This window comes from Pseudonaja textilis, chromosome 3 (assembly GCF_049901715.1).
Source record: "Pseudonaja textilis isolate UNSWEBS1 chromosome 3, rPseTex1.2, whole genome shotgun sequence".
Taxonomy (NCBI): domain Eukaryota; kingdom Metazoa; phylum Chordata; class Lepidosauria; order Squamata; family Elapidae; genus Pseudonaja; species Pseudonaja textilis.
The window spans coordinates 785112-798387 of record NC_141992.1 but is presented as its reverse complement, the minus strand read 5'-3'; the positions used below and the strand labels follow the sequence as shown (position 1 = coordinate 798387).

General features: G+C 52.9%; 1 protein-coding gene and 1 long non-coding RNA gene across 4 annotated transcripts in view; one reads left to right on the top strand and one right to left on the bottom strand.

Moving 5' to 3' along the window:
* Positions 1-13276, top strand: part of LOC148125962 (uncharacterized) — a 39698-nt gene that overhangs the window by 3494 nt on the left and 22928 nt on the right. The window contains exon 3 of one of the 2 annotated variants that reach the window (XR_015743352.1): positions 7606-7674. This is a non-coding gene — a long non-coding RNA (uncharacterized LOC148125962). Of the gene's footprint in view, positions 1-7605; positions 7918-13276 lie in introns of those variants that run through there. The other variant, XR_015743351.1, reaches the window with a different exon arrangement.
* LOC113452841 (eppin-like) lies at positions 2096-11466 on the bottom strand. Of its 2 annotated transcripts, none has more exons than XM_087931971.1 (4): positions 11256-11466; positions 8486-8662; positions 4005-4175; positions 2096-2574 (listed from the first exon to the last, which is right to left on the bottom strand). In XM_087931971.1, exons 1-4 carry the CDS (start codon positions 11338-11340, stop codon positions 2570-2572), a joined length of 438 nt encoding a protein of 145 aa, XP_087788097.1. In that variant the 5' UTR covers positions 11341-11466; the 3' UTR covers positions 2096-2569. The 2 variants fall into 2 exon arrangements, with proteins under 2 accessions (XP_087788097.1, XP_026580102.2); XM_026724317.2 differs by having other exon boundaries at positions 2096-2547; positions 11256-11456.

The window sequence follows — 13276 nt, the reverse complement described above, 5'->3', positions numbered from 1 at the left end:
TCCGTCTCTGGAGGTTGGTGGCCGATGGAGGTTCCGAGGACCTCTGCCCTGGGCTGGGGTTGGGCTAGAAGACCTCCCGGGTCCCTCCTCCTGACCCAAGGATGCTCTGACCACGTTCAGAGGGGTGAGGGGTTTGGGCTTTCTCCAGATCGATCCGGGGCACCCCCGACCCCTGGTGGAAGAAGGGGAGGGCAGTCCAGGCTCTGCCTCCTGACCCGCCCTCCCTCTGCCCAGGGGTTTCCCCCACCGTCTCCCTGACTCCCAAGGAGGCAAACCAGTGGGGGGGGGAGGGAGGGGGGAAACGCTGCCCTCGAGTGAACCGGTGGGAGAAGGGAGGCTGAGGGAGGGTCTGCCAGAGATGTTGGCTGCCCATTTCCCCTCCTCAGAATAACGGAACAGCGGAAGAACAGAGTGGCAAGGCACCTCAGAGGTCTTCTAGCCCAACCCCGTGCTCAGGCAAGAAACGCTGGACCGTTTTGGACAAGCGGCTGTCCAGCCTCCCCTTGGAAGCCTCCAGTGACGGAGCCCCTAGAATTTCTGGGGGCGACTTCTGGTCCTCCCTGTCAGGAGGTCTCCCCTGAGTCCCAGGCTGCTTCTCTCCTGGGTGGGTGTCCGTCCGTCCCTTCTTGTCCTGCCGCCCTCGGGGGCCTTCTTTGGGGCATCCCCTCCAATATTGGGACGCTGCTATCAAGCCAAGTCCTCCCCCCTCCTCCTCCTCCTCCCTCCCCTCCAACTGACCAGTGGAACTGCTTGTCCCCAAAGGCTGTGGGTGCTCCATCACTAGCGGCTTTGAAGAAGAGGCCGGACAGCTGGGGGTTGGGCTAGAAGACCTCCAAGGTCCCTTCCATTATGTCGTTATCCCTTTTCCCTCCTCCTCCTCCCTCCCCTCCTCCTCCCCCCTGCTGGGAGGGGCCCCTCTTGCCAGCAGCCTGTCAACTGACCAAACACAAAACAAACTCTTCCATACCCATTTGGTAAAGTTTCAGTGTCTTTAATATTTTCTTTCATTATGTACAGGCAGAGCCCTCTAGTGAAGATTTGGGGGTTGAATTGATTAATTGGTTGGTTGTTTGGTTGTTTGGTTGGTGGTTGGTGGTTGGTTGGTGGTTGGTTGGTTGGTTGGTTGGTGGTTGGTTGGTTGGATGGTTGGTGGTTGGTTGGTTGGATGGTTGGTGGTTGGGTGGTTGGATGGTTGGTGGTTGGGTGGTTGGGTGGTGGGTTGGTGGTTGGTGGTTGGTTGGTTGGTTGGTTGGTGGTTGGTTGGTTGGTGGTTGGTTGGTTGGTTGGTGGTTGGTGGTTGGTTGGTTGGATGGTTGGTTGGTTGGATGGTTGGTGGTTGGTTGGTTGGATGGTTGGTGGTTGGGTATTTGGGTGGTGGGTTGGTGGTTGGTCAGTTGATTGGTTGGTTGGTGGTTGGTTGGTTGGTGGTTGGTTGGTTGGTTGGTTGGTGGTTGGTTGGTTGGATGGTTGGTGGTTGGTCAGTTGATTGGTTGGTTGGTGGTTGGTTGGTTGGTGGTTGGTTGGTTGGTTGGTTGGTGGTTGGTTGGTTGGATGGTTGGTGGTTGGTCATGGTTGGTTGGTGGTTGGTTTGGTTGGTTGGTGGTTGGTTGGTTGGTTGGTTGGTGGTTGGTTGGTTGGATGGTTGGTGGTTGGTTGGTTGGATGGTTGGTGGTTGGGTGGTTGGGTGGTGGGTTGGTGGTTGGTCAGTTGATTGGTTGGTTGGTGGTTGGTTGGTTGGTGGTTGGTTGGTTGGTTGGTTGGTGGTTGGTTGGTTGGATGGTTGGTTGGTCAGTTGATTGGTTGGTTGGTGGTTGGTTGGTTGGTGGTTGGTTGGTTGGTTGGTTGGTTGGTTGGTGGTTGGTTGGTTGGATGGTTGGTGGTTGGTCAGTTGATTGGTTGGTTGGTGGTTGGTTGGTTGGTGGTTGGTTGGTTGGTTGGTTGGTGGTTGGTTGGTTGGATGGTTGGTGGTTGGTTGGTTGGATGGTTGGTGGTTGGGTGGTTGGGTGGTGGGTTGGTGGTTGGTCAGTTGATTGGTTGGTTGGTGGTTGGTTGGTTGGTGGTTGGTTGGTTGGTTGGTTGGTTGGTTGGTGGTTGGTTGGTTGGTTGGATGGTTGGTGGTTGGTTGGTTGGTTGGTGGTTGGTTGGTTGGTTGGTTGGTGGTTGGTTGGTTGGTGGTTGGTTGGTTGGTTGGTTGGTGGTTGGTTGGTTGGTTGGTTGGTTGGTGGTTGGTTGGTTGGAGGGGGAAGAGAAGACCAGCCTATCTCAACACCCACAGAAAGGGACGTAGCCAGGGGAAGGACATAGGCAAGGGACACGCCAACCAGCTGCAACCCAGGGAGTGGGACGGAGTGTCCTTTGGGGGCAACTGCACAGATATACAACACAGACTGTATGAAGGGAGGATGCAGGCAAGGCAACTTTAACCACATGGAGGCATCCGCCTCATCCCATCTCGGTGGCAGACTCAGGGCTCCAGGAAAGCAGCTGAGTCGGGAGTCCATTCTGATGATTTTCCCATCTCTGTTCCAGCCAACAGTCAGGCGCTCCCTGGAAACAGAAGGATGGTGGGTCAGACTAAGGGGACAATGGAGACAAGCCCAGATTTTGGCAATGAGTCATCAAGAAACACAAGAAGGTTGCATCTTCGCTTTAAAATAGCAAGGGAGTGACCCATTGTGCTACAACTCTAAACCAGAGATATCCAACCTTGGCAACTTTAAGACTTGTGGACTTAAGTCTTGTACCCAAACTCCAGTGGGAATCTTGACCCTAGACCAGGAGTGTCCAACCTTGGCAATTTTAAGATTTCAACTCCCAGAATTCCCCCAGCCAGCAAAAAATGTCAACGTCCCAGAAGTTGAAAGTAATTCAAATCATCCATGTCTTCCCCAACTGAAAGGTGGCCTCAAAAGGAAAGGCTGTGTAGCTCCAGAGAAGATCTGGAGGACCATCATTGATGTCCTCTGCTAGGCCCATGATAAGTAAGCAGTGGGGTGCCACAAGGTTCCGTCTTAGGCCCAGGACTCTTCAATATCCTCATAATATCCTCATAAACAACTTAGATGAGGGAATAGAAGGGGAACTTAGCAAATTTGCCGAGGATACTAAGCTGGCAGGAAGAGCTGACACCCAAGAAGATAGGCTCAAGATCCAGATGGATCTTGACAGACTAGAACACTGGGCCATATCTAATAAAATGAGATTCAATGTAGAGAAAAGTAAAGTCCTACACTTAGGCAAAAAAAACCCAAAGGACACACAGAGACCGGGTGAAACCAGGCTCAATAGCAGGAACTGGGAGGAGGATCTTGGAGTCTTAGTGGACAACCAGCTAAATAGGAGCCAGCCGTGTGCAGCAGCAGCCAAAAAAGCCAACGCAATCCTAAGTTACATTAACAGAGGGATACAATCGAAATCAAGGGAGGTACTAATATCACTCTATAAAGCCTTAGTAAGGCCACACCTACAGTACTGCATCCAGTTTTGGTCACCACATTATAAAAACAATGTTGGGACTCTAGAAAAGGTACAGAGAAGAGCAACCAGGATGATGAGGGGACTGGAGGCTAAAATGTATGAAGAATGGTTGCAGGAACTGGGCCTGCCTAGTCTAGGGAAGAGAAGGACTGGGGAGATATGATAACAGGGTTCCCATTTTTGAGGGGCTGCCCCAAAGAAGAGGGGGTCAAACTATTCTCCAAGGCACCTGAAGGCCAGACAAGGAACAACGGATGGAAACTGAACAAGGAGAGATTCAACCTGGAAATAAGGAGAAACTTTCTGAGAGGGAGAACTATCAACCCCTGGAACAGAAGTTGCCTTCAGAGGTTGTGGGAGCTTCATCCCTGGAGGCTTCCAAGAAGAGATTAGACTGTCAGAAATGGTGTAGGGTTTCCTGCTTGGACAAGGGACTGGACTAGATGACCTACAAGGTCCCTTCCAACTCTGTTAATCTGTACCTGTACCTAAGAGTTGCTTTCGGACGGCGAGAGGTTAGTACTCACCTTTGGTGAATCTGCAGGCTCTGCGACACTCGTCTTCGGATTCAAAATTGTTCTTGTTGCCACCACAGCCGCCGTAGATGAACGGCTCACATTTATGAGTGGAAACATTGTAGAAGAAGCGTGGGAACATTGCCTTGCAGATGCCACAGACGGAGGGCAGCTGGCAAACATCTGCAACAGCCAAGGAGACCCAAGATGAGACAGGAGAGAAAGGGAAACCATCTCTACAAGTCCGCTAAGGAGCCGAAATAGCCCTAGAAAGCTACCTGATATTTAGAAACGCGTTTTGGATTCATGGAACCTGCAGCGAGTTAGAGAAAATGAAAGACGAACATGCAACACATGAGAGCAGGAGCCTCCAACCTTGGCCGCTTTAAGACTTGTGGACTTCAACTCCCAGAGCTGAAGTCCATAAGTCTCGAAGTGGCCACGGTTGGAGATCCCTGCATTAGAGAGTTTTCCACGGAGGCCGTGGTCAGTGGCACCATCTTGAGGCCAATCCGTCCGTCCATGGCCATTGAATGGAATTGAATTGGGTACTTTATTTCAGGGGTCTCCAACCTTGGCCACTTTAAGCCCGGAGGACTTCAACTCCCAGAATTCCCCCGCAAGATTGGAGACCCCTGCATGTCTCTGGTGAAGAAGCTCTCAGGGTACATGCAAAGCAACTGAAGAAAAATAATCATCATCCCAAAAAGAGGGGAGAGTAAGAAAGAATTCACGTCATCGACAGGAGACCCACCTTCTCAGAAAGTGGGGCGGGGGGGTTGAGATGTTTGGGAGAAGGTTTGGCTGTCCCCAGCCCTCAGTAGGGTGGGAGGTGTTGACATCTGAGGTCCCAAAGATGCATTTTTCCAAGAGGCCAGTGGACTTTGTGGTTTTTTTCTTTGAAGACTATTTTCTTCTCATCCAAGAAACTTCTTCAGAGCTGAAGAAGCTTCTTGGATGAGAAGTGAAGCGTCTTCAAAGAAAAAAACCAGAAAGTTCAGTTGCCTCCTGGAAAAATGCACCTTTGGGACAACCAGGACCTGGATGGTGGAGAATCTCCACAGACATCAATACCTGAGACCATGAAAATGGTGCATCACCCTCCCTTGCACAAAGCCAGTCTTATCTTTGGGTAACATGGTGGCCTCATGTCCTCAAGGTGGCAGATGTCAGGTCTCCCAGGAACTAAGCGAGGTACATCAAGGAGAAACTTCCTAACTGTGAGGACAATTAACCAGTGGAACCAATTGCCGTCAGACGTTATGGGTGCTCCATTGTCTGAAATGGTTTGAGCAGGGGGCTGGACTAGAAGACCTCCGAGGTCCCTTCCAACTCTATCCTGATTCTGAGTTGCTTCCAAGTAGTTTCCTTTACGGTTCCTCGCCTACAGACAGAATCTTGCCAGACTAAAGGAACGATTTGCATCTTATAGATAATACCCTGAGACTCTCTCTAGGAAGGGGCCCTCTTAACTTCCTTCCTCCCAACCAAACTGTCTGGTGACTCTTTGCTTTCTGGAACGCAGCTCCAGACCTACCGGCTGCTTGCTTGGCAGACTTCCTAGCACTTGGCCAGGGGCCCAGGGGGTCCAACTTTCAGGGGTCCATCACACAGTTGAGGAAACCAAGTGTCTGGGGCCCCACAGCTCGTTCCCACTTGAGAGTTCGCAGTATCTGGCCAGTTGTTAGACAAGAGACAACCTCTAGTGTCCATGAAGCCACAGGCAGGGCAATGCAAGCTGCAGTGCCTGTCTACCCCACAAACTCTCTGGCTTTGCTGGCCAGGACCTGCACCGTTCCAGACAAACAGTTGTCCAATCTCTTCTTCAAAGCCTCCAGTGGTGGCGCATCCACAACTTCCGGAGACAACTCATTCCACTGGTGAATTGTCCTCACTGTTTTGGAAGTTTCTCCTTAATTGCAGGTCTCTCCTTGGTTAGTTTCCAGCCATTGCTTCTTGTCCTGCCCTCGGATGCTCTGGAGAATAGCTTGATCTCTTCTTCTCCACAATAGCCCCTCAAATATTGGAAGGCTCCCATCAAGTTCACCCCTAATCCTTCTCTTCATTAGGCTGGCTAGACGTACCGGACATGCACCAAGACAAAGTCCTTGCGCGTCCAATCACACGTGGCCAATAAAGAATTCTATGCTATGCTTTACCCATTTCTTGCAACCTTTCTCCGTATGTTTTAGCCCCCAGAGCCTTTCTCATTTTGGTAGTGTTAAGCCTGATGTTTATACAGAATAACAGAGTTCAAAGGGACCTTGGAGGTCCTCTAGTCCAACCCCCTACTCAAGCAGGAGATCCTTTACCATTCCAGACAAACAGTTGTCCAACCTCTTCTTCAAAGCCTCCAGTGGTGGAGGACTCACAACGTCTGGAAGGAAGCCAGTCCACTGGTTAATTATCCTCACAGTTACGAAGTTTCTCCTTAGTTCCAAGTTGCTTCTCTCCTCGATTAGTTTCCACCCATTGCTTCTTGTCCTGCCTTCTGGGGCTTTGGGGGAATAGCTGGACCCCCTCTTCTTCTTCTCTGGGGCAGCCCCTCAAGTACTGGAAGACTGCTATCCTGCCACCCCTGGTCCTTCTTTTCTCGGGACTCTCGGAAGGCAGAGAGGGCAAGAGGAAGGAGTGAAGGAACGAGCAAGGGAGGGATAAACAGAACTGCAGAGCCGCCAAGCAAAGCCAGAAGCCAAGCAGGCTGGGCCGCTCCCTGAGGCGTGTGGGGGGCGGGGGGAGAGGGGGAGGCTGGGAGGCTGGGATGAACGAAACCTCCAGAGGTGTGTGTGTCCTCCCCTCCCCTGAGGAATGCCAGGCTGGCCACGTGCCTCCGCACGTCAGGTGCCCCACCCTGGCGATGACACACACTGGGGGAGATTCCCTGCCAGCGCTTAAGCCCAGAAACTGGAAGGCACGTCAGGCATGGAAGAGAGGAGTGTGGGGGTGGGGCAGGTATCAGCATTTGCACCGTCCCTCCCAAGCCCTCCCTCTTCACCCGAAGGCAGGCGGGGAAGTGGCCACGATCCAGAGCAGGGGGACTTCAAGCGCTGGAAAGGGCCGCGTTCCTGCAGGAGAGCCGGCCCTGGGCACTGCCGGCTTTGCAAAAGGCAACTGGACCTCCTTGGGGGGGGTTGGGGTTCCTTGAAAAACCTTTTTTTTTGCTTTTCATCCAAGAATCTGGAGGTTTTTCAAAAGAGACTGGACGTCCATTCATCCAGGATAGGGGCCGGGTTCCCTGTTCGAACCAGGGGCTGGACTAGAACAGCGGTCCCCAACCTTTGGGGCTTGGCAAACTGGCTGGGGAAGGGAGGGGGGAAACTGGGCCGTGTGAGTGACAGGCCGGGGCACGTGGGCGCGCACACACACACAGCCCTTGCACGAGTGGCAGGCCAGCCGAGTCATGCGCAACTACTCGCCAGCCTGCTGCTTGTTGCAAGTTGAGCCGTGCGTGCATGCGCCCTCTGGCCAGCCACTCTCACAGCCCAATTTCAAACAGGTCACCGTCTGGTAGTGGGCCACAATGGGAGGGGGTGGACTAGAAGATCTCTAAGCTCCCTTCCTACTCTGTTATTCTGTTAAGAAGCTTCTTCGGTTCTAACTTCGGAATTCACAGAAGCCAGGGACTCCGGACCCTTCCTGTACCAAGAGGGAAGCCTGCTTCCTCCTCAACCGTCAGCACCAGGTGAGCAGAGATTAACTCCGAGATGAACATCAGACCAAGAGTCAGGAAGGAATCAGTACCCCGATCAAGGAACTGCCAAACAAGCCAATAGTAAACAAGCCAAACAAAGAACTGCTAAGAGAATGGCAGGGCAAGCTATTGGAATATAAACCGAAAGCAAACCTCACTCCTTACTAGCGCTGATGTTGTTACCTAGCTGGGTCATGAAATGTCTGCAAGAAAACCACCAAGCTCAAAGAGCGCCGAGAACTCCAAATCCTCCTCCTCCTCCCCACAAACCAAATTCTCCTCCAGCACTGATGATGTTCCCTAGTTGGGTCATGAAAAAACTGTAAGAAAACAACCCAGCTCATAGAGCATCAAGATCCCCACAGTCCTCCTCCTCCTCCTCTTTCTCTCTACAAACCTCCTTCCTTCTAGCACTGATGATGTTCCCTAACTGGGTCATGAAACGTCTGCAAGAAAACATCCAAGCTCAGAGAGCACCAGATCCCCACAGTCGTCATTGTCCTCCCTCTCCCCCTCCCCTCCTCCTCCTCCCCCCACAAACTCCATTCTCCTCTAGCACTGATGATGTTCCCTAACTGGGTCATGAAACGTCTGCAAGAAAACAGCCAAGCTCAGAGAGTCCCAAGGGCCCCTCTGTTTCTTCTACCAAAAAGGAATGTGAGGAGAGGAAGAGCCCTCCAAGTATATCCTGGCTGGGAGGTCTCAAAAGAAAGAAAGGCTGGGCAGGGGGCTTCTTAGACCACCGTCCCTCCTCAGCAGATAGGAAGAAACAGGCAAACGGCAGGCGGAGAGGGCAACTCACCCACAATGGCTTCCTCGCAGATGTAGCCACAGTCTCCCGGGCAGCATTTCTGGGTGCCTGGGCACTGGTCATCCCTGGCGCAGGTGGAGCAGGACCCATTCCTCTGGCAGGCACTGCAGTCCTGGGTGTCAAAGACGTCTCCCAAGGGGGGCACGTTGTAGCAGTAGCCCTCCTTATCTGTCAAGAACGAAGGAGAAGTGAAGCCCAGGGAGAGAACAACGGGGAGGAGGGGGCTCTATTTTGGGGAGGAAAGACTCCGAGGGCTAATTTGGAAGTGCTTTGGCCAGAAATCTCTCGCTTTCATCTAGATTTCTCCAAGTCTTCTGGTCAATGAAAAGACAGATCCAGTCGATCCAGAAGTCAGTTGAGTAGGGATGGGTGGATTGGTGGATTGATGCATTGATGGGTTGATGGATTTAGGTTGATGGATTGATGGGTTGATGGATTGATGGGTCAATGGATTATGGGTTGGTGGATTAATGGGTTGATGAATTGATGGGTTGATGGATTGATGGGTCAATCAATTATGGGTTGATGGATTGATGGATGGATGGATGGATGGATGGATGGATGGATGGATGGGTTGATGGATTGATGGGTCAATGGATTATGGGTTGATGGATGGATGGGTTGATGGATTAATGGGTCAATGGATTATGGGTTGATGGATGGATGGGTTGATGAATTGATGGGTCAATGGATTATGGGTTGATGGATTAACGGGTTGATGAATTGATGGGTTGATGGGTTGAAGGGTTGATGGACTTGTGGATTGATGATTCATTTATCATTTGGTGACTGAACGTATAGGTGGGTGGGTGGATGTTGTACCATCAAGTCTTTGTCAATTGTTAGCAGTTACACAATTCGCTGAATACGGAGCCTGTCCTAAACTTTGATATGGGCACCTGAATATTTGGGTGAAAGCTCCTGGGGGTCTCCAGAAAGGTTCTTGGAGGTCCTGGGTTTCAACCCCCCTCCGCCAAGTCTTAAGCTACCTCATAGGACTGGTGGGAAAGAATAAAGAAGGTAGGGAAGGAGGGGAACCTCCCACTCGTGAACCCCAGAAGAAGGTCAGGATTCCACAGGGCAACCAGAGTTGCTGTATGAGGAAGATGGGCAGTTTCTAAATATATTATATAAAATATCTCTCTCTCCCTCCCTCTCTCTCCATCTCTCTCCATATCTATATCTTTTATTACTATCTATCCCTGACTGTCTGTCTCTCTATTGTCTGTCTCTCTATTATCTAGTTAGCTATCTATCTATCTCTATTGTCTATACATTCACCCATTTGCCTATCTGTATCTGTCTATTATCTCTATCACATATATTATCTCTGTTTATCTGGCTGTCTATCTGGCTGGCTGTCTAGCTATCTCTTCTATATCTAGCTATCTATATCTAGCTAGCTAGCTACCAACCTACCTACTTACCTATCAACTATCTATCTCTTTTCCAAGGACTGCATCCTTGAGTAGCATGTGGTATTGCTGGAATGAACAATGTCCACAAAAATAGACAAATAATCTCTGCCCACCATAATCAACTCCAGTCCAGGGTGAAGAGAAAGAATTGAGGTTTAGTCAAAAAATTACACACACAAACACAAAACAGGCTCCGCTTTCAATGCGCCTTCATTGTGTCTGCCCCCCTGAAGTTTTGACCACACCCTGAGGGCCCCCTTTGAAAAAAGAGGCCCATCCAGGGGTGGGTTTCTACCAGTTTTGTCCACCTCTGTAGAACCGGTAGCTCTGAAGAGCAGCAGACATAGAACCGGTTCTATGTCTGCTGATGTTTTTGCCCACCTGCCCACCTGGGCTCTTACCTGACCTTTATTTCCTGATTTTTCAACTTCAGCTGCTGTACGAGGCACAGCTGTAGTTTAAAAAGCAAGAAAAGAGGGCTGTTTCAAAGGCTGCTTCTCTGCACGCAGCGCTGCTCAGCTGTCCAGGCACCAGGCTGATGATGATTTACAGGTGCGCGATACAGCCATCGTAAATCACTGAACCGATAATTAACCCTGGCATATCCCACCCCTGGGCCCATCCAAAGGCCGATTCTTCCATTCCAGATGGCCTCCAGTATCCACCCCAGGGAAAAGGGGACCTTTCAGCTCTCAGGGATTGGGGGTACCCGGGAACCCCTACGAGGGGCTCAGTCACCATGTAGCCAGCTCTGGGCACAGCAGGTAAGATCAGGGCTGGGCTGCTGGGGGTTCGCTGGGGTTCAGGAGAGCCCCGAAATAAGATTCTGTGCAGTTCGGAGAACCCCTCAAATCCCACGCCTGGTTGGCCCTGCCCACCCGGCCCCTCCCCTCCCAGGAGTCCCCATGAGGCCCATTTGGGAGGCAGGGAAGTGCAGGGCACGCACGGAAGCTCAGGGAGGGTGAAAAATGGGCCGTTTCCAGTTTCCAGAGAGCCTCCGGAGCCCGGGGAGGGCAAAAACGCACCCCACCACCGTGGTGCAAGAGGCCAACTAGGCCACACACACCCTGGCCACACCTTTCCAGCAACCAGGCAGAGAACCCGTTGCTAAAAATTTTGAAACCCACCCCCGGATAAGAACCAGGGGAGGTTCCAAGGCTGTACCCGCTGTTCTACAGGTGTCCTGAGCCCCTGGGGGCATGGAAACCCACCTACAAAGCCGTTTCGGCCTGCTGAAAGAGAGGCAGCCAGAATCAGTGCACTGGGGTGTGGGTGTGTACACGCAGGTTTGGAGACAAGGCTTGGAGACAAGGGCCTCCCGTTGGCTGCCTGCCTGCACTCACCTTGGTCCTCTTTGCTGGTCAAGGAGGCCCCCTGGGCACCCAGGGCAAGCAGAGCCAGAGCTAGGAGGATCCCCTGGGCCTTCATGGTGCTGCTGCTCCTGCGTCTGAGCCGCAGATCCCAGCTGGGCTGGATTTAAAGAGCCTGACAGGTGGGGCTACCTGGATGCCGATGGCTCTGACAGGAGCCTCTCCCAGCCGCTGTGTGGATTGCCCACTAAGCCCTGCCCAGACAGGTTCCCTGAATGTGGAGGAGGAGGAGGAGTTGTCTCTGGGAGGCTCCCATGTGTGGGCAGCCATCTGGGCTGGAGGTGAGGTGCAGGCAAAGCACGGGGGGTGTCCAAGCCAGGTGGACCTGTACCTCAACCCTGGCATCGCACCATGCGCGGTGTTGGCTTGGAGGTCAGAAAAGGCAGCCAGAGGACCCCTTGACTGACAGGAGAAGCCCAACTGGTTCAGGGCAGATAAAGAAAGCCAGGCGGCCCATCAGAGTCCTTCTTCTAGAGGGAGAGGACCTCTAGAAGCACCTTCAGCCCTCCTTCTCTGGGAAAACACCCCATCCTCAAGGATCCAGGGCTTTGCCAGAGCCGATGGCTGCATCCGGCATGGAAGATTGCCCACTTCCTCCTTCAATCAAGCTGGGAGTCAACAGGAAGGGATTACACCTTGTCCAGAAGCCAATTCTTGATGACTTCCAAGAGCTTCTCCAACTGGTTGGTCAACACAAAGGCAACCACGAAGGAGACCAAATTACCTTTGTGCTTCCTGGTCCCGTCACCGCTTCCACCTCTTCCTGTCAGCAGGATTCATGAGTTGCAACCTCCAACCTGCTCACCTGCCATCCAGTGGGCTCATCCCACCCCCTGCCACTCTCGCCTGGCCTCAGCCCTCAGGGGGGCACCGGCCCCCCTTGGGAGCATCTCCATGAGCAACCCGAGGGACAGGATCAGAAGACCACGGCCCTCCCTCTTCCAAGCCATCAATCTACTGTGTTTCTCCAACAAGACGGCCTCCCCCAATAGGAAGTCCCAGCATGTTTTATAGGCATATAATCAAATTAAGCCCCTCCCCCCAAATTAAGGACTATATTAAGCATGCAAAAAAGGGGGGGAATGGCAGGGGGGGCTTGCCGTTAGGAAGTACTTTTGTTGCATACCCGGTTATGGTGCTGCCTGCGTTGACTTTGGAATTGGTGGGGCACTTCATATCAGGAGACCTTCCACCACTGTTGCTTTCCCTTCTCCTCATGCCGCCGCGGTGTTTAGAGCAATGCCATGGCATTTGGCGCAGCCATGCGCAGCCAGTCAGGGTTCCTCCTTGCAACCAGAGCCCGGCGGAGACACTCGGCTTCAGGCGCTCCTGTCACCGTCTTCCCTTCGCCTTCGAAGGCAAAGCCAATTCTTTTAAAAATGATGCCCTACTACCGGTACGACAAAGCCTCCCCTGCCCGAGAGGGCAGCCCAACCCCACATGGGGAGGCGAATCTCCTGGGGCCGCAGCACAGGATTGGCCTACCCAGGGAGAAGCACCCAGCCACCATCCCTGGCGCCGGGCAGGGAGGCGAGGTGACAGAAACGCTGCTTCCCTGGCCAGCGGATCTGACAGAGAGAGCCCAAAGCCATCCATCCCTTCCACCCCTCACCCAGCCCGTCCCCATCCCCATGCATCTCCAAATGCGCTGGCAGCTCCAAACGCTGCAGCGGCACGGGCATCAGGCAGAGGCGCTCAATCGGCAGGGCTCAGCCCGGACGAGGATGCGTCGCAGGCCGTTGCCTTGCCTCTCTGTCCACGGATGGGTGGGTGCTATCACTGCCTCGGGCAGCCTCTCCCAGTAGCCCCTTCAGGTTCAGGCTGGAGGGACTTGGGAAGTAAGCCAAGCTTGGGTCAGCCTGGCTCTTTTGCTTGGCAGATGGACGCGCACCCGTGGCTCGCTTTTCTGGCTCTGCCCAGCCCTCATGGCTCTGGCACGGTCCTGGCGGGATGAGTGGAGGGCCCGGCGGGGAGGCACTCGCTGTCTTGGCGAG